At 41.0% G+C, this 28,000-nt stretch overlaps 1 protein-coding gene across 1 annotated transcript in view; it reads left to right on the forward strand.

Annotated features, from left to right (window-relative positions):
- Positions 1–28,000, forward strand: part of LOC115224518 (myosin-2 heavy chain-like) — a 44,896-nt gene extending 16,896 nt beyond the window's left edge. Inside the window, exons 9-15 of the mRNA XM_036513429.1 lie at positions 388–477; positions 3,406–3,681; positions 16,347–16,538; positions 20,951–21,052; positions 25,021–25,297; positions 26,159–26,391; positions 27,504–28,000. Coding sequence (XP_036369322.1) covers positions 388–477; positions 3,406–3,681; positions 16,347–16,538; positions 20,951–21,052; positions 25,021–25,297; positions 26,159–26,391; positions 27,504–27,605 — 1,272 coding nt within the window. The 3' untranslated portion in view covers positions 27,606–28,000. The remainder of the gene's footprint in view (positions 1–387; positions 478–3,405; positions 3,682–16,346; positions 16,539–20,950; positions 21,053–25,020; positions 25,298–26,158; positions 26,392–27,503) is intronic.

Consider the following 28,000-nt stretch of genomic DNA (forward strand, 5'->3'; position numbering starts at 1 on the left):
GTCCATCGCAGGATTACTCATTTCTGACAGCTGAGTGGACTGGGGCAATGTGAAATAAAGTGTTTTGCTCAAGAACAGAACATATTGCCTGTTCCAGGAATTGAAACCACAATCTTAGGATTTTTCCTATTTAATCAGCCATGACCCATGTTTGATTCGAGAAGATCTAAGAGGCCACTCTGTTTTCTTAAATTTCCTAGTACAAAAGGTGAGAGCAATAGGTTGAGGACTTGTAGGAAACTGGATTCGGTTTCGAATCCTGGCTTAAATATTTGGTAGCTGTTCAGTATATCCTAACCACTAAGCCATGTGCCTCCATGTTCCTTTGATATGGTTTAAATAATATTCACTCTTTTAGTTATGTTTATCTTAATTTCTGCCTCACAGAGGAAAGACAATGGAAATGGTGCTGCCCAAAATACAAAATCCGTGGAAGAGACTACGCCTGGAAAAGGTATAATGTTACGAAATGTTGAGGTGAGCATGTTTATATTTCTTCTTTCAGGTTGAACATAAATGCATGGTACCTTGGGCAAGTCTCTTTTACTATAGTTCCAGGCTGATCAAAGCCTTGTGAGTGGATTTGGTGGATGGAAACTGAAAGAAGCCTACAATATGTGTGTGTGTGTGTGTGTCATTTAATGTCCATGTTTCATACTGGCAAGGATTGGATGGTTTGAAAAGATTTGATGTGTCCATCAAGATCCAGTGTCTGCTTTGGCATGGTTTTTATGGTTGAATGCCCTTCCTAACACCACTCTGTGTGTGTGTGTGTGTGTGTGTGTGTGTGTGTGTGCGTGTATATATAAAGATAATATGTAATGGTTAAGTAGTGATTATATGAATCAGATAAATAAGTTAAAAACAATATTAATTGCTTGTTGAGATGGCCATTTGACACTCTGTCGGTTACGATGAATGTTCAAGTTGATCCAATCAGCAGAACAACCTGCTTTTGAAATTAACGTGCATGTGGCTGAGTACTCCACAGACAGGTGTACCCTTAATATAGTTCTCAAGTAGATTCAGCATGACACAGAGTGTGACAAGGCTGGCCCTTTGAAATACAGGTACAACTCATTTTTGCCAGCTGAGTGGACTGGAGCAATGTGAAATAAAGTGTCTTGTTCAAGGATGCAACACATCGCCAGGGATTGAACTCACAACCTTTCGATCGTGAGCTGAATACTCTAACCATTAAGCTACACACCTTAAGCTACAGATGGCTATTTATTTATATGATTGTTATGATGGTCATTACAATATAGAAGACACAACTGCTTTGAGTTGTTTGTGTACATTGCTTGCTTGTTGTAGCAGTAAACAAATTGTCTTTAGTTTCATGGTCCAGTGTGTTTGTAAGCTTCATCTGTTTGTGACTACTAGAGAGAGAAAGAGTAAGATGGTCTAGGCAAGTAGAGAGTATAAGCAGTGTGTTGCTTCTCCATCGGTACCAGAAGGAAGGAGAAGAGACAGAGATGTGCTCTCTGATCAGAAGCAGCAACTAAAGAGAATGAAACCGATTTGACTTTGCTTCATCATCATCATCATCATCTTCGTTTAGCGTCCGCTTTCCATGCTAGCATGGGTTGGACGGTTCAACTGGGGTTTGGGAAGCCAGAAGGCTGCACCAGGCCCAGTCTGATCTGGCAATGTTTCTACGGCTGGATGCCCTTCCTAACGCCAACCACTCCATGAGTGTAGTGGGTGCTTTTTACGTGCCACCGGCACAGGTGCCAGGCAAGGCTGGCAAACAGTCACGATCGGATGGTGCTTTTTACGTGCCACAGGCACGGGGCCCAGGCAAGGCTGGCAAACAGCCACAATCGGATGTTGCTTTTTACGTGCCAACGGCACGAGGCCAGTCAGGGCGGCGCTGGCAATGGCCACGTTCGGATGGTTATCTTACATACCACCGGCACTGGTATCACAGCTGTAATTTCCATTGATGTTGATCGATTTCGATTTTGTAGTATTCCTAACCAAGCTAGATCAAGCAAAAACAAAGGATTTTTCCTCTCTAATCAGCCATGACCCATGTTTGATTTGAGAAGATCTAAGAGGTCACTCTGTTCTCTTAAATTTCCTAGTGCAAAAGGGTGAGAACAATAGGGCGAGGACTTGTAGGAAACTGGATTCAGTTTTGAATCCTGTCTTAAATATTTGGTAGCTGTTCACTATGAATATATCCGATGTGTGTGCATGTGAATATTTCGGTCTCCTTGTCTTGACATCACATGATGGTTGTAAACAAGTGCCACCATCATGCAAACAATGTCTTTCAGTCTTTCATTTCCAATCTTGCATAAAAACATGTCTGGTCATGGGGAAAATATGACATTGCTTGGAAACAGATGAGAGTTGGTGATAGGAAGGACATCTGGTCATAGAAAACCTGTCTCAGCAAATTCCATTTGACCCATGCGAGCACCGAAAAACAAAATGGATGTTAAAAGGATGCTGGACAAGTGCCTTGTGGAATTTTTTCTGGTTCCTCACATTTTAAGTTCAAATCCTGCTGAAGCCAACTTTGCCTTTCACCCATTCTGTGTTAATAAAACAAATTACTGGGGGACTATGTACCTATTTCTTTACTACCCACAAGAGGCTAAACACAGAGGGGACAAACAAGGACAGACAAACAGATTATATCGCTCCCCCCCCCCCCAGTGTGTAACTGGTACTTATTTAATCTACCCTGAAAGGATGAAAGGCAAAGTCAACCTCGGCGGAATTTGAACTCAGAACGTAACGGCAGATGAAATACCGCTAAGTATATCGCCTGGCATGCTAACGGTTCTGCCAGCTCGCCGCCTGGGGGACTATGTACCATCTATCAAATGTTGCTGGCCTTGTAATTAAAGTAGAAACAATTAACTCTAATTGCCAAACTCATCATCATCATCGTCATTTAACATCCGTTTTCCATGCTCACAAAGGTTGGATGGTTCGACCGGAGTTAGTAAGGCCAGGGACCGCACCTGGCTCCATTATCTTATTTCTTTATTGCCCACAAGGGGCTACACACAGAGGGGACAAACAAGGACAGACAAACAGATTAAGTTGATTACATCGACCCCAGTGCATAACTGGTACTTATTTAATCAACCCCGAAAGGATGAAAGGCAAAGTCAGCCTCGGCGGAATTTGAACCCAGAACATAAAGACAGATGAAATGCCGCTAAGCATTTCACCCGGCGTGCTAACGTTTCTGCCAGTTTGCCTCCATTATCTGTTCTGACATAGTTTCTACAGCTGGACACCTTTCCCTAATGCCAAACATTCCACAAAGTGTACTGGGTACATTTTATGTGGCATCAGCACCAATGTTTTTAATGTGGCACCAGCCTTCAAAATAATTAATTAGAATTTTTTTTTTTTCTCTTTGCTCTCTTCTTTTCACAGCAATGGCGCAAACAGAAAGCTCTTGTGGTAAACAGCATAAAGAAAGCTAATGTAGAAAAAATAGCTACAACTCTATCAAATTCTCAAGCACCCAAGACATCACATTCGGTTCATAAGCACAACAGCCCTGCACCAAACTCTGCGGTCCCATCGCGTCTTTGCAACAATGTCACTAGTTCTTTGCATAGATCACCTTCCACCTGCCGTACCCAGCGTCTGTGTAACATGAAGCAAAATACTAATACTGGCACCAGCAGCCCTGTTCCATCAAAGAAAGTAAGTCAGTTCCGGTTCTTATTTCATCTAATATAATAAATGCCAATGTCAGAGTGCCATATTTTTTCAACTTTACTCCTAGAGGCCGTAACCCTACATATACCATTTTGGAATCAGGCTGACTCTATGAGTAAATTAAAAAACATTCCGGGTCGAATCCAGACCTGCAACCCTCAAATTTTGGATTCCCAAGTTTTCATTATTGCAGTTGTTTTCAGCAATTTTTTTTACATGATTTTTTACAACAAATTTTTTTTGTACAATAACAGTTTTCATAACTTGGAAATAAATTTTGGGAATAATTGAAATTGATAGCAAAATCAATGATTATTTTTGGCAATATTTTACATGATTTTTTGCGACAAATATGATCATCTTTGGAGAAAACAATTGCAACAAATTCTCCAAAACAAGTCAGAAATCTGTTTGAGATCTTCCCATTTGGGGTCAGTAGCTTAAAAGCTATACACTGGCTTAAAATACAAGATATACATTAGCATAAAAGGAGGCGATTTAGGTGACTATCTGCTGCCCATTAAAAATTGTTGGTCTTGTAATTAAATTAGAAGCAGTTAATTCTAATTGCCAAAGTCATCAGCCTTCAAAGTAATTTAACTAGAAGTCTTGTAAGACATTAACACTGTTGAGCAGTAGTTCTCAACTGTCGTCCATGTAGCCCCTGAGGGTCCATATAAGATTTTGTGGGGTCCACACAACAAAATAGTAAATTGAGGATTCACAATAGTATTTTAAGGGCCCCTGAAAACAATTTTGCTTTCGATGTATGTATTGGTAATTATTGCAAGAAACAGCTGGGTTTCTTTTTCTAAGATTTTACATAGTTCAACCTCCACAAGTTAATGCCCAACGTCCGAAGATCCTTTCTCCCCACTTTGTACCATGTCTTCCTGGGTTTATTCATAACTCCATGTCCCCCTACAAAATAGGAATTTGAAAGAAGTTTCTATAAAACTAGTTTTTAAGCATAAAATGGCTATGTGGGGGCTGGGGGCGTCCACCAGAATAAAATAGTAATTGAAGAGGTCTATAGGTAAAAAATGACGGAGAACCCCTACTGTAAGTATTTCTGCTTCAGTGTACCGATTTTTACCTCACACTGATAACAACACACCTGTACACATACACACACACATGCATGTGTGTGTATATATATATGTGTGTGTGTGTGTATGTGTATCATCATTGTCATTGTTTTAACTAGTTAGTTAGTTAATTTTTTTGGCCTAAAAAGCAAGGCCATGTAGGGGGACATGGAGTTATGTGCAGGGTTGTGTTCATGTAAAGAGTTCAGGCCACTTGTGGTCAAGGGAGACTTTGAACCGAGCGGTCGTCGGCATCTTCACCATCTCGTCCGGCAGCTTATTCCACGGTTCCGCAACCCGGACGGAGAAAGCCCCTCTCCTTAATATCCACCTTTCCATGATTACATGGGTCACGTGATATTTTTGAGGCAGATTTTTCTTCTATGGCTGGATGCCCTTCCTGTCCCCAACCCTTACTTGCATCCATCATCATCATCGTTTAACGTCCGCTTTCCATGCTAGCATGGGTTGGACGGTTCAACTGGGGTCTGGGAAGCCCAAAGGCTGCACCAGGCCAGTTAGATCTGGCAGTGTTTCTACAGCTGGATGCCCTTCCTAACGCCAACCACTCCGTGAGTGTAGTGGGTGCTTTTTATGTGCCACTGACACAGGTGCCAGACGAGGCTGGCGAAATGGCCACGCTCGGATGGTGTTTTTCGTGCCACCGACACAGGTGCCAGACGAGGCTGGCGAACAGCCACGCTCGGATGGTGTTTTTTACGTGCCACCGGCACGGAGGCCAGGCGGGGCTGGCACGGCCACGATTGGATGGTGTTTGTTACGTGCCCACAGCACATCCAATCAAAGTAATATTTCCCCGTGGCTGGACAAGTTTATCTTTGAAGATTGGAAAGAAACAACAACGCTTTTATTGGCGGTGATGTCCTGTTACGATCATCACATGATGTTAAGACAACGGTACACACAAACACATGCATACATGCACACACACACACACAAGCGTGCACTGACACAAACATACACACACTCACAAACACACACACTCATTCTCACTCACACACACACACCACACACACACACACACACACACACACACACACACACAAACATTCTCTTTTGCTCTCACACACACGCATAAATGATAGATTTCTGCACACAATCACATGCATGCATGCACACACAAACACATACATGCATGGACAGACACACACACACAAACAAGCATGCACTCACTCAGACAAACATACACACACTCACAAACACACACACATTCTCACAGTCACACAGACACAAACACTCTCTTTCGCTCTCACATGCATAAACGATAGATTTCTGCATACAAACACATGCATGCATACACACAGACACACACACACACACAACACACACACACAAGCATGCACTCACTCACACAAACATACACACACTCTCAAACACACACACTCACACACACACACACACACAAACACTCTCTTTCGCTCTCACATACATAAACGATAGATTTCTGCATACAAACACATGCATGCATACACACACACACACACACACACACACACACACACACACACTCAAGCACGAACTCACTCACACTCACAAACACACACACACATTCTCACACTCACACATACACAAACACCCTCTTTCGTCCTCACACACACACACACATAAACGATAGATTTCTGCATAGATTCCGTCAACTAAATTCTCCATACATACATGACAAAGTGTAAAAGATTTAAGAGGAAAACAAGGTATAAGAGGCATCGGATGTTGTGTGCAAGAGAGGAGACTGCACTGGTTTGGTCTTGTGATGCATATGGATGAAGACAGCTGCATAAAGATATCATCATCATCATTTAACGTCTGCTTTCCATGCTAGCATGGGTTGGACGATTTTGACTGAGGTCTGGCGAACCAGATGGCTGCACCAGACTCCAATCTGATCTGGCAGAGTTTCTATGGCTGGATGCCCTTCCTGACGCTAACCACTCCGAGAGTGTAGTGGGTGCTTTTACGTGCCACCGGCACGAGGGCCAGTCAGGCAGAAACCATTCTTACCTACAAAGTTTAATGACCAATTCACCAATTTGGCACTTAAGGTTTAACGAGATTAAAAATCATATATTTTAATTTCCGTATGTCTTTTTGGCCTCTTGTCCATTTGGTTTTATGTCAGTTTGGCATTCTGTCCAAGCTCTAATTGTGGAGGGGACCTGTGGAAGAATAAACCCAGGAAGACATGGTACAAAGTGGGGAGAAAGGATCTTCGGACGTTGGGCCTTATTGAAGAAATGACAAGGAACCAGGTGATGTGGCAATTTGCCGTACTTGATAAGACATGTCAAGCTAAGTAAAATCGTTGTCTTCCATACAGGCTTGTCCTTCCAGGGGCCGGTGCCACACAAAAAGCAGCTGTGCTGGTGCTGCATAAACACACCCATGCTGTTGGCATGTAAAAGGCACCCAGGGCTCTCTGTAAAGGGGTTGTTATTAGGAAGAGCATCCAGCCATAGAAACCATGCCACAACAGACAATTGGAGTCTGGACCACTCCCAGCTGGCCAGCTTGATGTCAAACTGTCCAACCTATGCCAGCATGGAAAATGGACATTAACCCTTTCATTTCCAACCTGGCTAAAACCGGCCCTGGCTCTGTAGTACAAATGTCTTGTTTTCATAAGTTTTGAATTAAAATCTTCCACCAAACCTTAGTCACAATTTATGTTCCTAACACTAGCTGAATGATAACGAAGTCATTTTACTAAATTCTTTGTTATATTTAAAGTAATTGAAAGAAACACAGAGCATCATCATCATCATCATCACTTAACGTCCGTTTTCTGCGCTAGCATGGGTTGGACGGTTCGACTGGGGTCTGGGGGGCCAGGGGCTGCTCCAGGCTCCAGGCTGATCTGGCAGTGTTTCTACAGCTGGATGCCCTTCCTAACGCCAACCACTCCGTTGTTACCATATTTTGTCAACAGAAATATGGTAACAAAAGGGTCAAGGCATTAACCCTTTCATTACCGACCCAGCTGAAACTGGTTCTGTCTCTGAGTACAAATGTCTTGTTTTCATAAGTTTTGAATTAAAATCTCCCACCAAACTTTAGTCACAATTTATGTTCCTAACACTAGCTGAATGATAATTAAGTCATTTTACTAAATTCTTTGTTATATTTAAAATTAATTAAAAGAAACACAGAGCATCTCAACAGAAATATGGTAACAAAAGGGTCAAGGCATTAACCCTTTCATTACCGACCCAGCTGAAACTGGTTCTGGCTCTGAGTACAAATGTCTAATTTTCATAAGTTCTGAATTAAAATCTCCCACCAAACCTTAGTCACAATTTATGTTCCTAACACCAGCTGAATGATAACTAAGTTATTTTACTAAACTCTTTGTTATATTTAAAGTATTTGAAAGAAATACAGAGCATCTCAACAGAGATATGGTAATGAAATGGTTAAATGATGATACAACTTTAACAGGAGGCATATTCCCCAAAGTGCTGTACAGTGGGATTGAACTTAGAACTACATGATTGTTAAGCAAACTTCTGAACCATTCAGCCACAGCCATACCTCCATATCCACCATGGGACTCTGTTCATTTTGTTTTCATTTTTGAATCATCAAAATATTTCTGTGACAAGCATGCAACATGTCATCGCTGTCAAATAATATTATTTATTTATTTATTTTTAAAATTCGTCAGGAGAACAAGGAAGGGATGAAGTCGGGGCAGTGTCCTTGATCTTTAAAGAAGGCCCTTACCCTCACCTTCCTTGGTTTGATTGACGTCCATTCTGAACAGGTAACGTGTGTAGGTGATAGCAGAACAGCTGTTGGGACTGAACTCGAAACCATGTGGCTGGGAAGCAAACTGCTTAACCACACAGCCATAACTGCCAAAATAATGCTACAAAATTTCTGGTATAGTCACAGCCGTAGCTGTGTGGTTAAGAAGCTTGCTTTCCAACCCTATGGTCTTCAGTTCAGTCCTAGTGTGTGGCACTTGGGGTGTTTTCTATTCTAGCCTGAGCCCAACCTAGGCATTGTGAGTGAATTTGGTAGACAGAAACTATATATATATGTATGTGTGTGTGTGTGCGTGCGTGCGTATACATATACATATATATATATATATATATATATATATATATATATATATATATATATATATATGGAGTGACTGTTTACTAAGTAGCTTGTTTACCAACCACATGGTTCCAGGTTCAGTCCCACTGCGTGGCACCTTGGGCAAGTGTCTTCTACTATAGCCTCGGGCTGATCAAGGCCTTGTAAGTGAATTTGGTAGACGGAAACTGAAAGAAGCCCGTCGTATATATGTATATATATGTGTGTGTTTGTCCCCCTAGCATTGCTTGACAACCGATGCTGGTGTGTTTATGTCCCCGTAACTTAGCGGTTCGGCAAAAGAGATCGATAGAATAAGTACTGGGCTTACAAAGAATAAGTCCTGGGGTTGAATTGCTCGATTAAAGGCGGTGCTCCAGCATGGCCGCAGTCAAATGACTGAAACGAGTAAAAGATATATATATATATATATATATATATATATATATATACAACAATATTAAGGAATGGCCTTGATAGGCCATTCGACTCACTAGAAAGAGCAGCTAAACTCAAACCGCTAAATAGTTTTAATTCAGAAACCAAAGGAAAATAAAAGCATTTACCCGTATCATCTTTGGACTATGCATAGTTTCGACATACATATTGGCAAACTGATTTAATTAAATTAAATTAAATCTATTTGCCACTGGCCTGTCTCGTCAGCAAAGAAGCCAGGGAAATATATATCCACGAGGCGACAGCATCAACGCCTCGAGAATATATATTCTAAATTTTCAAAATCTACCATCCCCGCGCCAAATTCTCCGCAGCAAATATAAACTGCTGATTTAATATCAGAATTAGCCAAAAAAAAATTAATTAATCAATATCAGGGTAGCAAAAAATTCAAAATCTGTGTGTGTGAATGTGTTTATGATTGTGTTGTGTTTGTTCCCTACCACAGCTTTGCAACCAGTGTTAGTTTGTTTACATCCCCATAATTTGGATATATATATAGCCACCTCATTATTACTGTTTTTAACAGTAATAATACTTTACATATTTACTTTTTTATTGTTTACGACAGTTTCTTTTTAAACGGAGCTGGGACGTTTAAAGTTAGAAACACACATGAGTTGACATAATGAATATTTTAGAAATAGATGTTAAATACTATCTGCAACTGAGGATTGCGAAGCATGTTTCTCATGCACAGCATGAAATCACTACCAGTCAAGTAGTGGGGTCAATGTAATCAATTGTCCTCCTACCCACCAAATTGCTGGCCTTGTGCCAAAATTTGAAACCATTATTATTATATCTGTACATCAATGAAATCAGATAAATCATTCAATGCTGGAAAAAGTAATGTTTCAAAAGGTCCCTGAATAAGGTTTTTTTTAAAGATGTATATATACATATATACATACATATACATACATACATATATATGTGTGTGTTTATATATATATATATATATATGAATGTATGTATGCTTGTATATATGTAGGTGAGATAATAGTTTCAGTATTAATAGTGAAACTATTAAAACTGAAAGTATTACCTCACATTACAATAGAGATGTTATTGTTTCACTTTTGACACTTAATACTGAAATAGTGAAAGAGACAAGAGATTGCTCCGGGCTCACATTTGGCAAGAAGTATAAAAGTTTTTGGGTCCATGACACCACATGGACCCAAAGTAAGGCATGTGTACAATTTGAATGAAATCGGTTGGGTAGTTCTCGAGTTTTAGTGATGCACACATACAGACAGACACACATTCTCAGTTTTATATATATAGATAAATGAAACACCTATCTTTCCATAGGTGAATTATTCAAACTTAAAGAATTACGCTCAACACATGGCTACATGGCTATGATGCTCTCCCACTACTCCTGCTTGTGATCAAAGATGCACATATCATCATTCGCTGTGCTCGACTGGTTAAAATCAAACAACTGATAAGCAAATCTGTGGTTTAGAACAAAAATGTTTCTGCGTTTGTTCGTTTTGGCAATGAAGTTTTTCAGGAGGATGTTCAAAGCATTTTTATTGCCCCTGACAAAAGTTTTAGGGGTGCATTTGACACTAGTGCATTCCCTGTTCCCAAGCCAACAAGAGAAAGTGAGAGAGATTTTGTATATGTGTGTGTAAAAGAGAGAGCTATTTGCATGAAAGTTTGTGTACATAAGGAAAAGAGTGGGTGTGTGTATACATGTTGAGAGAGAGAGATAGTGTGTTTGTGTGTGTGAGAGAGAGAGAGAGAGACAGATAGTGTGTGTGAGAGAGGGGGAAAGAAAGGCAGAGAGAAATAGATATAGACACTTCATGTGTAAAAGAGAGCATATATATGAGTATGTGACAGTGTGTGTGTATGTGTGTGCTTATGCATGTGTAAAAGAGAGAGAGAAAGGGTGTTTGTGTGTGTGTAAGAGAGAGAATATGGACAATACATGTGTAAAAGAAAGAGAGAAAGGGTGTTTGTGTGTGTGTAAGAGAGAGAATATGGACAATACATGTGTAAAAGAAAGAGAGAAAGGGTGTTTGTGTGTGTGTAAGAGAGAGAATATGGACAATACATGTGTAAAAGAAAGAGAGAAAGGGTGTTTGTGTGTGTGTGTAAGAGAGAGAATATGGACAATACATGTGTAAAAGAAAGAGAGAAAGGGTGTTTGTGTGTGTGTAAGAGAGAGAGAATATGGACAATACATGTGTAAAAGAAAGAGAGAAAGGGTGTTTGTGTGTGTGTAAGAGAGAGAATATGGACAATACATGTGTAAAAGAAAGAGAGAAAGGGTGTTTGTGTGTGTGTAAGAGAGAGAATATGGACAATACATGTGTAAAAGAAAGAGAGAAAGGGTGTTTGTGTGTGTGTAAGAGAGAGAATATGGACAATACATGTGTAAAAGAAAGAGAGAAAGGGTGTTTGTGTGTGTGTAAGAGAGAGAATATAGACAATACATGTGTAAAAGAAAGAGAGAAAGGGTGTTGGTGTGTGTGTGTGTATGAGTAAGAAAGAGAATGCCTAGAAACGACATCGATGGTCACCAACGGTTAATAATAATTTGTGCAATAAATAATAACAATATTGTTTTGATGTTAATATCAGGTGACAGCAATCTCAAGTGAAACCCTTTGTCAATAATAAGCAGAGCTGCACAGCTTTGTCACAAACATGCAGAGAACAACATCTGTTTAAGTTTAACCATTCATTATAGATTTTAGACGGCTTAATCAAGAGGAAGTGCTGTAAACATGACTCCGTTGCAGGGTTACACAGTCTGCTGGTATTGGTGGTGGTGGTGGTGGTGATAATGGCAGGGTATGTAAAAGCAGTATTACCTGCAGGGTTAATCCCAAGGTACTGCTGGTACCCATTTACAGCTGAGTAGACTGTGGCAATGTGAAATGAAGTGCCTTGCTCAAGAGACACAACACACTACTTGGCCTGAGAATTGAACTCACAACCTAATAATGGTACAAAGAGAAGTCAAAAATTATCCGCACTTTCACCATTACATATCTTTATTAATGTCACATTGCCTTCTGTGCATTCGTGCTTATAATTGGTATTAGTGTGATCATGTGATCAAAGCCACGAGAGCCAGTACCTGGTATTGCATCAGGGCATATCTTTATTTATAAAAGTGAAGTTGTGTGTCTGTCTCCTACGATTTAGATTCCTAACTACTCCCACATTTTGCGGTGCAGTGTAACCAAAAGCGGGTATCTTATAGTCGTGATTCATATCGAGCCCTTCTGGGTATTAGTGCGCGTCTACGATGAGTCTACAATTTAAAAAAAAATTTACCATCATTTTTTTCCATTTTTAATGCATTTTTTTGCTATTATATAAGGGAAGTAACTCTCTAAAAATGTATTATTAAATCTCAGGACGTAAAAAGCTACAGTAACACCCCCCATTTGTGGTTAGCCATATTGAGATGGCTATTATACTTTACATCTCTAAAATGCTTATATAGTTATTTCCCTTACAAACCTGAGCAACGCCGGGCGATACTGCTAGTTATTATTATTATTCTATGTTTGACTTTTGCTTTACATTTGCACAAGCTGGCTCCAAGTCTCACGCAGAGACCTCAAGAGACAACAAGTTGGAAGTTCATGTTGGTGTTATGCCTAGCGTGCCATATATTTGGTTTTGTACTTAGTGTTGTACTAGTGAATGCCTAAAAAACCATACGAAAATTATGTTTGTTTTAAAATTGAGATTACAAAGAAAGTATTTTGCGTAGAATATGAGCAGTTCCCATGAGCACTATCTTTTGAATTTCTGCCATTTTGGGGTTTCCTGGTATCTGAGTTAGGTAGCAATCAGCCCCTTTTGCTATCATCCCCAGGGCACCTATGACAAGAGGTATTGTTTTAGTCTTATTATTATTATTATTATTATTATTCAGCACTGGGGTCGATGTAATTGCTGGTCTTATGCCAAATTTTGAAATCATTATTACCTCTGTCAAGGAAGGTGGTTAGGTTTTTATTGGTATTGGTTTGTCTGTCTGTGTGCAAAATAACTCAAAAAGTTGTGAATGGTATTTGATGAAACTTGCAGGAAAAGTTGGTAATGACACAAAGAACAGATGATGAAATTTTGGTAGTAATCCGGGAATTTTTATGGATTCTTGAAGGATTTTTCATGTGTTATATTTACTTTTCATGAAATAGTTACGTTCTTTGATTATCTCCCTTGAAAACACGTTCATCGTTTCCAGTTAACCTATGGTGGCGTTGCTATTTCCAAAGTTTATTTTCGTTTCTCTATTAGTAATTTTACTTGCGTATCTCTCTTAAAATTAGCTGCTTGGCGGAAGTCTGCGGAGGATGACATGACAAGCCTTGACTATTGGGATCGACTCAAAGAGCTCAGGCTTTGCTCCCTCCACCGCCGCTGTGAGCTCCATATCATCTGTATGATGAGGGAAATATTCCATCAACATTACCCATCTTTAAAATTCATCCGAGGCCTATAATGAATTAAATACCAGTGAAACACTATTGTTTATCTAATCAACTATCCTCCTCCCCCAAAAAATTTCAGGCCTTGTGCCTATAGTAGAAAGGATTATTTTCATCACCACCACCACCACCACCACCATCATCATCACCATCATCACCATCATCATCATCACCATCATCATCATCACCATCACCATCATCACCATCATCATCATCATCATCATCATCATCATCATCACCATCATCATCATCATCATCATCATTATTATACCTGTATTTGTTTTGATATTAAGGTTGAGAAACATCAATGCCGTTCATAAAAAAAGCTTTGGACCTGGGTTCACTCGCCATTTGCAAATATTGTTCCTTACACTGTCCTTTTCACAAACATGCTCTCTTCCCATCTTTCTCTTACATCTGCATTCTCTTATACACTAACTCTCATTCATACATCCACACTATCTGTCTGTCTGTCTGTCTCTCTCTCTCAGGCCTACATAGTCCTATACACACAAACTCAATCATACACACACACACACTCTTTCTTTCCCTCACTTTCCTTCTCTCTCTCATGCACACACATATACATTCTTTCTCATACACAAACTTTCCTACAAAATACACACACATTCACAGAATTCTTCATTCTCTTTCAGATACGCACATGCTGTCTTCCCAGCTCCCTCACACACCTCTCCAATCCATACACACACACACACACACACACACATACACACACACACACACTCTCATACAAACATACACATTATCTCATTTTTTTTTTTACACATACGCATACACTTACTTTCCCCATCTTTCTTTCTCTCTCACTCTGGCTTTCACAGATTCTGAGGCTGTAAACAATACTTCCATCTTCCTCTCCCTCTCAATCTCTCCCTCCCTCTCCCTCTCTCTCTCTCTCTCTCTTGTATCTCTCTGCCACTCTTTCACTTACACACACTCTTTCTTTCCATCACTTTCCTTCTCCCTCTCATGCACACACATATACATTCTTTCTCATACACAAACTTTCCTACAAAATACACACACATTCACAGAATTCTTCATTCTCTTTCAGATACGCACATGCTGTCTTCCCAGCTCCCTCACACACCTCTCCAATCCATACACACACACACACACACTCTCATACAAACATACACATTATCTCATTTTTTTTTTACACATACGCATACACTTACTTTCCCCATCTTTCTTTCTCTCTCACTCTGGCTTTCACAGATTCAGAGGCTGTAAACGATACTTCCATCTTCCTCTATCTCTCCCTCTCAATCTCTCCCTCCCTCTCTCTCTCTCTCTCTCCTCTCTCTCTCTCTCTCTCTCTCTCTCTCTCACACACACACACACACACACACACACCACACACACACACACCACACACACACATACACACACCACACACACACACCATACACACACACATACACACAACACACACACACACACAACACACACACATACAACACACACACACATACACACACACACACACACACACACACACACACACACACACACACACACACACACACACTTACATACACACACCCTCTCTCTTTCATCATCATCATCATCATCATCATTTAAAATCTGTTTTCCATGCTGACTTGGGTTGGGCAGTTTGACCAGGGCTGGCAAGCAAGGGAACTGCTCCAGTCTGGTTTGACTTCGTTTCTATGGCTGGATGCTCTTCCTGATGCCAACCACTCCAAGAGTGTAGTGGATGCCTTTTACACGTCTTATTTTTATAATGTGCTTTTACTGCACTACTGAGCGCAGCTTTGTGAGCTTCGCTTTCTTGTGGTGCTCTTACTTTCGCTGTATTGAAAGTGTTTTACGTAGGAAGTGTACGGTGCCTAGTAGTGCCCTGCACACATCCTACGTAAGACACTTTCAATACAGTAAAAATATTATTATTATTGAGTGAGAGAACAGTAAATGCCATCAAAGTGACACTGGGGTAAAATATACGAAGCCCAGTATACCCATCATTACTACCCGTCTGATAAGGGTACACTATGCACATGCATCACAACCATATGTGCACGACATAGCGATCTTATATCAAGATAAACAGCGCATGACCTTGCAGGTGGGGCCCAGTTAGAATTGTTCTTCTGGTCGAGTAACCCATCCCGCTGAAAAGGTCCCTGAATAAGGGTTGTTTAAGGATGTTGAACAAAACACCCATGTTTCCAGAGGTGAATTATTCAAACCCCAAAGAATCCCTCTCAACACATGGCTGCGATCTTCCCCCACTACTTCTGCTCGTGATCAGAGATGCACATATCGTCAGCCACTAAGGGACATGCTCAACTGGTTACGGTCCAACAACTGACAAGCAAATTTGTGGTATTGAGCAGAATATTTGCTGTGGCCCATCTTTTATACCAAGACAAAACAATGTACATGATAACACTTCCAATCAGTTAAGATCAGAAGCCACAAGAGCCACTTATTATTATTAATATTATTATTATTATTATTTTTTTTTTCTTTTTCGTAACAGGTGATAGTTTCCAGTGAACCAAGTAAAACTCCACAAGTTGAGGGACCCCCTGAATCTGCTGAATCACCACCAATGTCACCAGGGATACCAACAGACCGAAAGAACTACAGAGAAATCGATGTGACCCCACCGGTAGCTATCCGGGCCTTGAGAAGGAATCGCAAGCGAAAGCCATTGGAGACCTCCCCTCAGGTAAAATTTCAGACAATCTATGGGTAATTATTACAAAAGTAAGTGGTCTGTTTTGGTCCCTGGGTTTCAAACAGCTGGAACTCTGCTTTGATTTGAAACAGCTGCTTCATAGCTAGAGTTATTTAATTGTTGTGAGAAGCTATTTTAATTATCTATTCTTTTTACGATTTATAACTCCTGTTTTACAGTCACTGAACTGTAGCCATGCTGGAGCACTACCATTAAGAGGTGTTTAGTTGATCATAGCTGCAGCAATCTCACTGCTTATATTAGTCTGGTCCTTTTTTTCATCAAATTTTATTCATTAAATTGTTTCTTTTTTTTCTTTTTGTGTCTTGCAAGTACTTGGTGACCCTGTCAGTGCAGGTGCCACTGAAAAGCACCCAGTCCACACTGTAAAGTGGTTGGTGTTCGGAAGGGCATCCAGCTGTAAAAATCTTGCCAAAACAGTCAGAGAAGTCTGGTGCAGGCTTCTACTTCGCCGGCTCTTGTCAAACCGTCCCACCCATGTTAGCAAGGAAGGTAAATGTTAAATGATGATGATGATGATGATGATTTAATTATCATCAGTCATTGCCACCACAAACACAACCACCAAGCACCAAAGAGCAACCCACAATTTGGTCACTCGTGTCTGCAAGAAACAGCAGCTAAATGTTTCTCAAATCACATGCATAACTCATCATCATCTTTGCTATCGTTTAATGTCCACTGTCCATGGGTTGGACGATTTGACTGAGGGCTGGCAAACCAGAAGACTAAACTAGGCTCCAATCTGATCTGGCAAAGTTTCTACAGTTGGGTGCCCTTCCTAATGCCAACCATTCCGAAAGTGTAGTGGCTGCTTTTTACATGCCACTAGCACGAGGGCCAGTCAGGTGGTACTGGCATGAAAAAAAAGGATAATATTGAATAATGTAGTAAGGTGGTGAACTGGTAGAATTATTAGCACGCTGGGCCAACAATTTGTCTTTACATTCTGAGTTCAAATTCTGCTGAGGTCAACTTTGCCTTTCATCGTTTCAGGGTTGATAAAATAGGTACCAGTTAAAGACGGCGAGCTAGCAGAAACGTTAGCACGCCGGGCGAAATGCCTAGCGGTATTTCGTCTGTCGCTACGTTCTGAGTTCAAATTCCGCCACGGTCGACTTTGCCTTTCATCCTTTCGGGGTCGATTAAATAAGTACCAGTTACGTACTGGGGTTGATATAATCGACTTAATCTGTTTATCTGTCATTGTTTGTCCTCTCTGTGTTTAGCCCCGTGTGGGCAGTAAAGAAATAGGTACCAGTTATGCACTGGGGCCAATGCAATCGATTTACCTCCTTCTGCAAAATTGCTGGCCTTGTGCCAAAATTTGAAACCAATATTGGCTAATGTAGTAAGGCAGCAAACTTGACAGAATTGTTAGCATGCTGGGAAAGACGCTTAGTGGCATTTCATCTGTCTTTACGTTCTGACCCAATTTGCTGACTTTTCCGATGGCATACAGGTGTTGATGACTGGTTGACTGACCAAATCCAAGCTTCTCTGCTAGTTCCTCAACAGTTATGATGGGATTTTGTTCCGCCAGGATTTGCAGGACGTCTTTGTCGAGCTCTACAGATCTTCCAGGATGTGGCTCATCTTCTAGGCTGCAGTTTTTGACTCTGAATTTCTAGAACCACTGTTGACACTGGCATACACTTATCGTCTGCTCCCCATGTACTGCATTGATATTCCCTATGCTTTCCGTTGTGTTCTTGCCTTTATTGAACTCAGAAAGCAAAATATGCAGAATATGCTCTTTTCTCACTTGCATTATAGCTTTGTCTGGGGTGCCGGTGTTATATGTATGTATATTATTGTAATTATCAGTTTAGTAAATAAATAAATAAGTTAACATAATATAATGTCTAAAAGTTGATGAACCACCCATTGATACCCTCCATTTTCTTATTGCTATATATATATGTACAGTGAAGAATTCCGGGTAGAGGTAGGGGTCCACCAAGGCTCAGTCCTCAGCCCCCTCCTATTTATCATAGTCCTCCAGGCAATAACGGAGGAATTCAAGACAGGATGCCCTTGGGAGCTCCTCTATGCTGATGACCTTGCTCTAATTGCTGAGTCACTATCAGAACTGGAGGAGAAGTTTCAGGTGTGGAAGCAAGGATTAGAATCGAAGGGCCTTAGAGTCAATCTAGCTAAAACCAAAATCCTAATAAGTAGGAAGGTAGACAAATCACAAACGCCTTCAGGTAGATGGCCCTGCTCGATCTGTAGAAAAGGTGTAGGTAGAAACTCTATAAGATGCACCAAGTGTAAGCTATGGACACATAAGAGGTGCAGCAATGTCAAAGGAAGGCTAACTAGGAAGATGGTTTTTGTATGTGGCAGATGCTCAGGAACAATAAACACTGAAAATGCTCTGAGAAAAACTAGAAATAGTTGATAGCTTCCATTACCTAAGTGACCAAGTTAGCAGCGGGGGTGGGTGTGCTGAAAGTGTAACTGCTAGAGTAAGAATAGCTTGGCCAAAGTTCAGAGAGCTCTTACCCCTGCTGGTGACAAAAGGCCTCTCGCTCAGAGTAAAAGGCAGACTGTATGACGTGTGTGTACGAACAGCCATGCTACATGGCAGTGAAACATGGACCGTGACTGCTGAGGATATGCGTAAGCTCACAAGAAATGAAGCCAGTATGCTCCAATGGATGTGTAATGTCAGTATTCATACTCGACAGAGTGTAAGTACCTTGAGAGAAAAGCTGGACCTAAGAAGCATCAGATGTGGTGTGCAAGAGAGACGTTTGCGCTGGTATGGGCATGTGGCGAGAATGGATGAAGATAGTTGTGTGAAAAAGTGCCACACCCTAGCGGTTGAGGGAACCTGTGGAAGAGGCAGACCCAGGAAAACCTGGGACGAGGTGGTGAAGCACGACCTTCGAACTTTAGGTCTCACTGAGGAAATGACTAGAGACCGAGACCTCTGGAAGTATGCTGTGCGTGAGAAGACCCGGCAGGACAAGTGAGACCATAACCTGTGGCCTTCTACATGGGATGTAGCCAGCCCACTTATGCATACCTTCCCTTCTTGGGACACAAAACTCTACTTGTGAAGACCTGTTGAGGCAAGTGAGAATCAGAATCAGAATCGAAATCGATCAATTGAAATTGCAGCTGAGATACCAGTGCCGGTGGCACGTAAGAGAACCATCCGAACGTGGCCGTTGCCAGCGCTGCCCCAACTGGCCTCGTGCCGGTGGCACGTAAAAAGCACCATCCGTTCGTGGCCGTTGCCAGCCTCTCCTGGCCCCCGTGCCGGTGGCACATAAAAAGCACCATCCAATCGTGGCCATTTTCCAGACTCGTCTGGCACATAAACAGCACCCACTACACTCATGGAGTGGTTGGCGTTAGGAAGGGCATCCAGCCGTAGAAACATTGCCAGATCAAACTGGGCCTGGTGCAGCCTTCTGGCTTCCCAGACCCCAGTTGAACCATCCAACCCATGCTAGCATGGAAAGCGGACGCTAAACGATGATGATGATGAGATAGATAAAACTTACTTAGAAATGGATGCGTGCGTTCCGTCATATAATAACAAATTAATAAATAAAACATATGCATATATACATACATATATGTACGTACCTACATCTATATGTATATATACATGCATATATGGGTATAGGACATATATGTGTCCTGTACCCATATATGCATGTATATATACATATAGATGTAGGTACGTACATATATGTATGTATATATGCATATGTTTTATTTATTAACTTGTTCATCATCATCATCATCATCATCGTTTAGCGTCCGTTTTCCATGCTAGCATGGGTTGGATGGTTCTACTGGGGTCTGTGAAGCCAGAAGGCTTCATCAGGCCCAGTCAAATCTGGCAGTGTTTCTACGGCTGGATGCCCTTCCTAACGCCAACCACTCCGTGAGTGTAGTGGGTGCTTTTTACGTGCCACCCGCGTTATATATATATATATATATATATATACGTTTAAATATTTGTTGTGCAAGATTTATAATTTGTTATTTATTGGCTAAACTGGCAATATGACCATTCCGAAATATAACGATATATATATATATTTATATATATATCAGCATATAAAGTAACAGATATTTAACTAAATCTTTAGAATTTCAGTTATATTGCTAAATCAATTGAAACTCATAAGCTTTTTCCTTGAAGTTTATTCAAGAAAATAGGTTAAGGATTAAAATGCAACAGGTGGCTTTATAGTCAATGGGTATGTGTACAAGGTGGGCGAAGAGAGTGATGCCAAAAGATGAAGTGGAGGGTAAGTGGGCACCTTTTTCTGGTCCCTTTTGCCAAACAGCTCAATGAAGAATGATAATGAATGTTGATGATTGCTAATGATAATTTTTTTTTGGTTTCTATACAGAAAAATCTTCTGAACAGTAGTAAATATTCCATTTCATCAAAAGCTCTAAACCTGTGCCACAAAGCAAATGTATCGGATGAGCAACCTAATTCATCAGCTCAGGTGTGTGTGATTTTAATTATTCATCATCATCATTTAGCATCTGTTTTCCATGCAGGTATGGTTCAGATGGTTTGACCAGAACTGGTAAGCCAGAGAGCTGGCTTACCAGGCTCCAATCTGGTTCGGCTTGGTTTCTACGGCTGGATGCCCTTCCTAACACCAACCACTTTGCAGAATGTAGACTGGGTGCGTTTTACATGTCACCGGCACAGGTGCCTTCTGCGTGTCACCAGCATCTGGAGAGAAGGTAAAGTTGTTGATGACAAGGTGTCAGACAAGATGAGCATAAGAGAATACAGAGGATCAGTAAGGGTGGGTGAGAGGAAAATGAGAGATGGCCAGAATTGTGGATAACAGTAAGTATAATGAAAGTTGGACAAGAGTGCAGTGGCAGAAAATGGAGAATATCAGTATGGGGGGAGGGAGGTGGAAGACATAGGGATGGCTTAAGGGGGAGGAGGTTTATATATATATATATATATTATATCATACCGTGATACTGTGTGGTCTAAGATTTCTGTTGACAGGCCGCTGGTATTTATTGTTTGTTAAACACTTTTGGTATGTAAATTAGGGACTCCTTCTTAGAGTAACTGCTGCATTTATATAAGGTCAGCTTTGCCTTTCATTTTTTGGGGGTCCATGAAATAAGTACCAGTTATGCACTGGGGTCGGTGAGCTGGCAGAAACGTTAGCATGCTGGGCGAAATGTGTACCCGTATTTCGTCTGCCGTTACGTTCTGAGTTCAAATTCCGCCGAGGTCGACTTTGCCTTTCATCCTTTCGGGGTCGATAAATTAAGTACCAGTTACGCACTGGGGGTCGATGTAATCGACTTAATACCTATGTCTGTCCTTGTTTGTCCCCTCTGTGTTTAGCCCCTTGTGGGTAGTAAAGAAATAGTTATGCACTGGGGTCGATGTAATCAACGTAATCCCTTCCCCCAAATCTGAGGCCTTGTGCTTTCAGTAGAAAGGATTATTAAATTCTGCTGAGGTCAACTTTGCCTTAATCCTTTCGGGATCGATAAATGAAGTACCAGTGAAACACTAGGGTCGATGTAGTTGATTAGTCCCCTCCCACAAAATGGCTGCACTTGTGGCAAAAATTGAAACCCTGGCAGAAACGTTAGCATGCCGAGTGAAATGCGTAGCCGTATTTCGTCTGTCGTTACGTTCTGAGTTCGAATTCCGCCGAGGTCGACTTTGCCTTCATCTTTTCGGGGTCGATAGATTAAGTACCAGTTACGCACTGGGGGTCGATGTAATCGACTTAATACCTATGTCTGTCCTTGTTTGTCCCCTCTGTGTTTAGCCCCTTGTGGGTAGTAAAGAAATAGTTATGCACTGGGGGTCGATGTAATCAACGTAATCCCTTCCCCCAAATCTGAGGCCTTGTGCTTTCAGTAGAAAGGATTATTAAATTCTGCTGAGGTCAACTTTGCCTTAATCCTTTCGGGATCGATAAATGAAGTACCAGTGAAACACTAGGGTCGATGTAGTTGATTAGTCCCCTCCCACAAAATGGCTGCACTTGTGGCAAAAATTGAAACCCTGGCAGAAACGTTAGCATGCCGAGTGAAATGCGTAGCCGTATTTCGTCTGTCGTTACGTTCTGAGTTCGAATTCCGCCGAGGTCGACTTTGCCTTTCATCTTTTCGGGGTCGATAGATTAAGTACCAGTTACGCACTGGGGTCGTTGTAATCGACTTAATACCTATGTCTGCCCTTGTTTGTCCCCTCTGTGTTTAGCCCCTTGTGGGTAATAAAGAAATAGGTATTTCATCTGTCTTTACGTTCTGAGTTTAAATTCTGCTGAGGTCGACTTTGCCTTTCATCTTTCATACTGGGGGTCCATCTAATCGACTGGTGCCCTCCCAAAAATTTTGGGCCTTGTGCCTAGAGTAGAAAAGAATCATTAGCAAGCTGGGCAAAATGCTTAGCAGTATTTCGCCCATCACTCTGTTTTGAGTTCAAATTCTGCCAGGGTCATCTTTGCCTTTCATCCTTCTGGAGTTGATAAAATAAGTACCAGTTGAACACTGGGGCCAGTGGATTTGACTTCTTCCCCAACTCAAGATTGCTGGCTTTAAACTGGCAGAATTGTTAACATAAACTTTTCTTTTTTCTATGCTAGGCACAATGCTCGAAATTTTTGAGGAGGAGGCCAGTCGATTAGATCGACCCTCAGTATGCAATAGGTACTTAATTTATCAACCCTGTAATCAATGCTCTGTTGAACTTGCTGGATAAATTCAGGTGTTATGATGATTTCAGAACATTTAGAATGTTTTTTATGCTTTGATACTGGTGATATGTTTCCATCTTCAGTCTCTAACTCCTTACAAATTTTGTAGACGAAACATCTGGCAACTTTTAAAAATTGAGATATTTCTAAATGACTATGCTCAGCCTTTATAACCATGTTAACAGCATGCCTCTTCATTTCTTGAGTAAGCTGAGGACCTGCTACTATTATTTTCTGAAACAAAGATTATACAGAGTTAGCAAAAAATGCAGCAATGACCCAAATACCTTATGTACCCTGTACAGACATACATACATACATACAAACATGTATGATGGGCTTCTTTCAGTATCCGTCTTGCAAATCTACTGAAGTCTATAGTTGATTTGAAGCTGCAGTAGAAGACACTTGCCTAAGGTGCCACACAGTGGGACTGAACCTGGAACCATGTGGTTCATCATCATCATCATCAACATTTAATGTCTGTTTTCCATTCTGGCATGGGTTGGGTGTTTTGTCAGGAGCTGGCTAGGCAGAAGACCGCACCAGGTTTCCCCTGTCTGTTTTGGCAGGTTTTTTATGGTTGGATGCCCTTCCTGATACCAGCCACCTTACATATATATTTAATAGGAGTTATGGAACTGAGACAAACTGTTATTAAGTTTTACACACACACACACAGATATATATGCCATGCACCTATATGCATACACATGCACACATATATCATCGTCATTTAATATCTGCTTTCTATGGTGGCTAGAGTTGGAGGGCTTGACAAGAGTTAGTAATCTGGAAAAAAAAAAACGATTTTTTTGTGGCTGTTGCCAGTACCGCCTGACTGGCCCTTGAGCCAGTGGCACGTAAAAGCACCCACTACACTCTGGGAGTGGTTGGCATTAGGAAGGGCATCCAGCTGTAGAAACTCTGCCAGATCAAGATTGGAGCTTAGTGCAGCCATCTGGTTTGCCAGTCCACAGTCAAATCGTCCAACCCATGCTAGCATGGAAAGTGGACGTTAAACGACGATGATGATGATGATGAAGATGTTTGCCTTGGTATGGTTTTTACGGCTTGATGCCCTTTCCTAACACCAAGCACCTTGCAGAGTTGTTAGAAAGTAAGTATCTCAACCACAGTCCCACCCATGCCAACATGGAAGGCAGACGTTAAAGAATGACAATGATGGCAACTATATCTATATGCAAAAAACAAAACAAAAACAATGATGATAATAATAATAATAATGAAATTATTGTATACAGTGCTCAGGTGCACCACAACTTGTCAGAGTATATGCAGTAATGTACAAATGTCTGGAAAGCGAACAATGTATGAGTCAGATACATGCCTGTGTGTGTATGGAGGGGAGAAAATCAGGTGTAGTGTTGGCGGATCTCAGAAAGCATGGAAGTTATGAAGGATGCAGTGCTCCAACAACTAACAACTGATGCCGGGAGTTTGTTCCATGCTTCAGCAACTCTCAGCATGAAAAATTGTTTCCTAAAGTCATGGGAGCTGTGCTGTTTTCTGACTTTGTAAATATGGCCACGGGTGTTAGATGGGTGGAGTTTGAAAAGGTGCTCAGAGTTATTGTTTGTAAGATGGTTGATAATTTTATGGGTGTCTGCCAAGTCAGCTGCCAGACGTCGAAGTTTCAATGTGTCCATGCCAAGTTTCAATGTGTCCATGATGTTTTGGGTTTGTTGATTTCTTTGCAGGGAGAAGAAGGTGAAGCAGTTAGACAATTGCCTCCAAGACGTTCGAAGTCCGTAGCTATAAAGAAAATCCAAAGCCAAAACAGTTTCTTGAAGAACTCTCCCGTCTCAGTAGACTCTCCAGTCTCGAAGAACTCTCCAGTCTTGAAGAAGAAGAAAGAAAGCGACTCCGAAGACATTTCTCTAGAGACCGGCACTCCGCAAGGATCTCCGCAGAAGAGTACAATGGATCGGATCCGTAACCTGAAAAACAGCTTCCGCTCCTCTTCTTTCCGCAAAGGTAGGCATTAGTATGGTACCTTTTTTTGGTATTTGTGTGGGATTTGGATGAAGGGGGTGGGCCTCAATTTTTTCTACTTTCCTCCTCCTCCTCTTCTTGAAGCTGCTGCTGCTTCTTCTTTTTCTTCTTCTTCTTCTTCTTCTTCTTCTTCTTCTTCTTCTTCTTCTTCTTCTTCTTCTTCTTCTTCTTCTTCTTCTTCTTCTTCTTCTTCTTCTTCTTCTTCTTCTTCCTCCTCCTCCTCCTCCTCCTCCTCCTCCTCCTCTTCCTCCTCTGCTACTAGTAGTAATGGTGGTGGCAGTGGTGGTGGTGGTAGTCAAGTGATGTTGGGGAGACAAACACAGACACACAAACATATACACACACATACACACACACACACACACACACACACACACATATATATATATATATACAACGGGCTTCTTTCAGTTTCCGTCTATCAAATTCACACACACACACACACACACACATATATATATATATATATATATATATATAATATATATATACAACGGGCTTCTTTCAGTTTCCGTCTATCAAATTCACTCACAAGCCTTTGGTCGGCCTGAGGCTATAGTAGAAGACACTTGCCCAAGGTGCCACGCTATGGGACTGAACCTGGAACCATGTGGTTCATAAACAAGCTACTTACCACACAACCACTCCTACGCCTAGTTTCATATTTTTTTGTAATTAAGATCTATATATATGAATGTTAATATATGAATGCGAAAGAGTTGAATAACTGTAAACCTCCTTTCGGCCACCTTGTATATTAAATATTTACAGTTAATCCATATTATCACTTAAATATAAGATATTCATAGTTAATCCATGTCTTCTGACTTTTTACCATTACAGCTCGGAATTTACTGAAACCAAACAGCAATGTCTCCTCCCCAGTTTATGATTCTCCGAGAAATCAAACAGTGAAACCGAGTGTAGCCTCGACAACAAAGCCCTCCAAAACGGCCATCACCTCAGATACAGAATCTTCCAACAACAAGAATCTACAAAACATTCTCACAAACACCACTACACGTTCAAGGCGGCGACTGTACAAGGATCAGATTGTCGGACCGATGGACTTTGTGGTAATGTTATGAATCTTGATGCTAATGCTTTTGGTTTTGTTTTTTGTTGTTTTGTTGTTGTTGTTGTTTTATACTTGTTTCAGTCATTGAACTACAGACATACTGGGACAGTGCCTTGAAGGGTTTTAGTAGAACAAATCAACCCCCCAGGACTTATATATGTATATGAGGGGGTTTCTTCAAAGTTCTTGGCTTTAAGGGTATCGTGAAAGAATTGGTTGGAGGCCCAACCTTCTGAGTTCCTTTACAGGGCTTAGAAAAACTGAAGGACCTCTGCAATAAGTGTGTGAATCCGAGGGGGGCAATATGTTGAATAAAATCATAATTAACTGATCCTGCAGTATTTTCTTTTACCTAAAGCCAGGCACTTTCCAGCATGTGTGTGTGTGTGTGTGTGTGTATGGGCATGTATGTATGTATATAAATGTTTATGTGTATATCTGTATGTAGATGTGTGTGTGTGAGATTGAATCAAATTCGAAGACTGGCACCCGTGCCAGTGGAGCGCTAAGAGACCATCCGAGCATGAATGTTGCCAGAGCAGCTGACTGGCTTCCGTGCCGGTGGCATGTAAAAATGCCAGTGGCACGTGAAAAAACATTCGAGCGAGGTCGTTGCCAGTGCTGCTGGACTGGCTCCTGTGCAGGTGGCACATAAAAAACACCATCTGAGCGTGGCCGTTGCCAGTACCACCTAACTGGCCCTCGTGCTGGTGGCACATAAAAGCACCCACTTCAATCTCAGAGTGGTTGGCATTAGGAAGGGCATCCAGCTGTAGAAATTCTGCTAGATCAGATTGCAGCCTGGTGCAGCCATCTGGTTTGCCAGTCCTCAGTCAAATCGTCCAACCCATACCAGCATGGAAAGGGGACATTAAACAACGATGATGATATATATATATATATATATATATTATAAAAATTTTGTCCAACTCATGTGAGCATGGAAAGGCAGGCATTAAAACATTGACAACAATGATGATGATGATAATAAAAGGGAAGGAGGAAAGGTTTAGTGTTTTGTCAGTTTGAGAACAGCTCGCTTCCCCTACTCCCTTAGTTGACACGTTACTATTACTGTCCCCTTTTCATGCCCCTTTTTTCTCTTTACAGAACGTCACAGCAACAACAACTCTAAAACCAAAAGATGATGTCTTCAACAGTCTCATGCATCAACTTCGAAACAGACGTAGAGAAACTCAATACAAATCTTAAAACAAAGGAAACGTTTTATTTCTCTTCCTCTACTTTCTGTTTTATTATTTGTTTCTTTGCGCGATTATTTTATGCAAGAAAACATAATTTACATTGTTTGTTTTTTTATTTTTATATTGTATTTTTAAATCAATCCTGCCTTGTCGTTCACCTCCTCTTCCTTCTCCCACTACTCCTTTCCAGTATCTTTTCCCTCCTATGTATTTGTTACATTCTTTTCTTCTTCCTTCATTACTTCTTGCCTTCTCTTGTCTTTCATTTCACCTTCACTTCTTTTCAATACTTTCTCTTTTGCAAACACATACACACATACATTCAGACGTTTACATACATATATACACAGACACATGCATTCACACACACACACACATGTATAATAACTTACGCTCACAGAT

The sequence above is a fragment of the Octopus sinensis genome, linkage group LG25, assembly GCF_006345805.1.
Source record: "Octopus sinensis linkage group LG25, ASM634580v1, whole genome shotgun sequence".
NCBI classification, from domain to species: domain Eukaryota; kingdom Metazoa; phylum Mollusca; class Cephalopoda; order Octopoda; family Octopodidae; genus Octopus; species Octopus sinensis.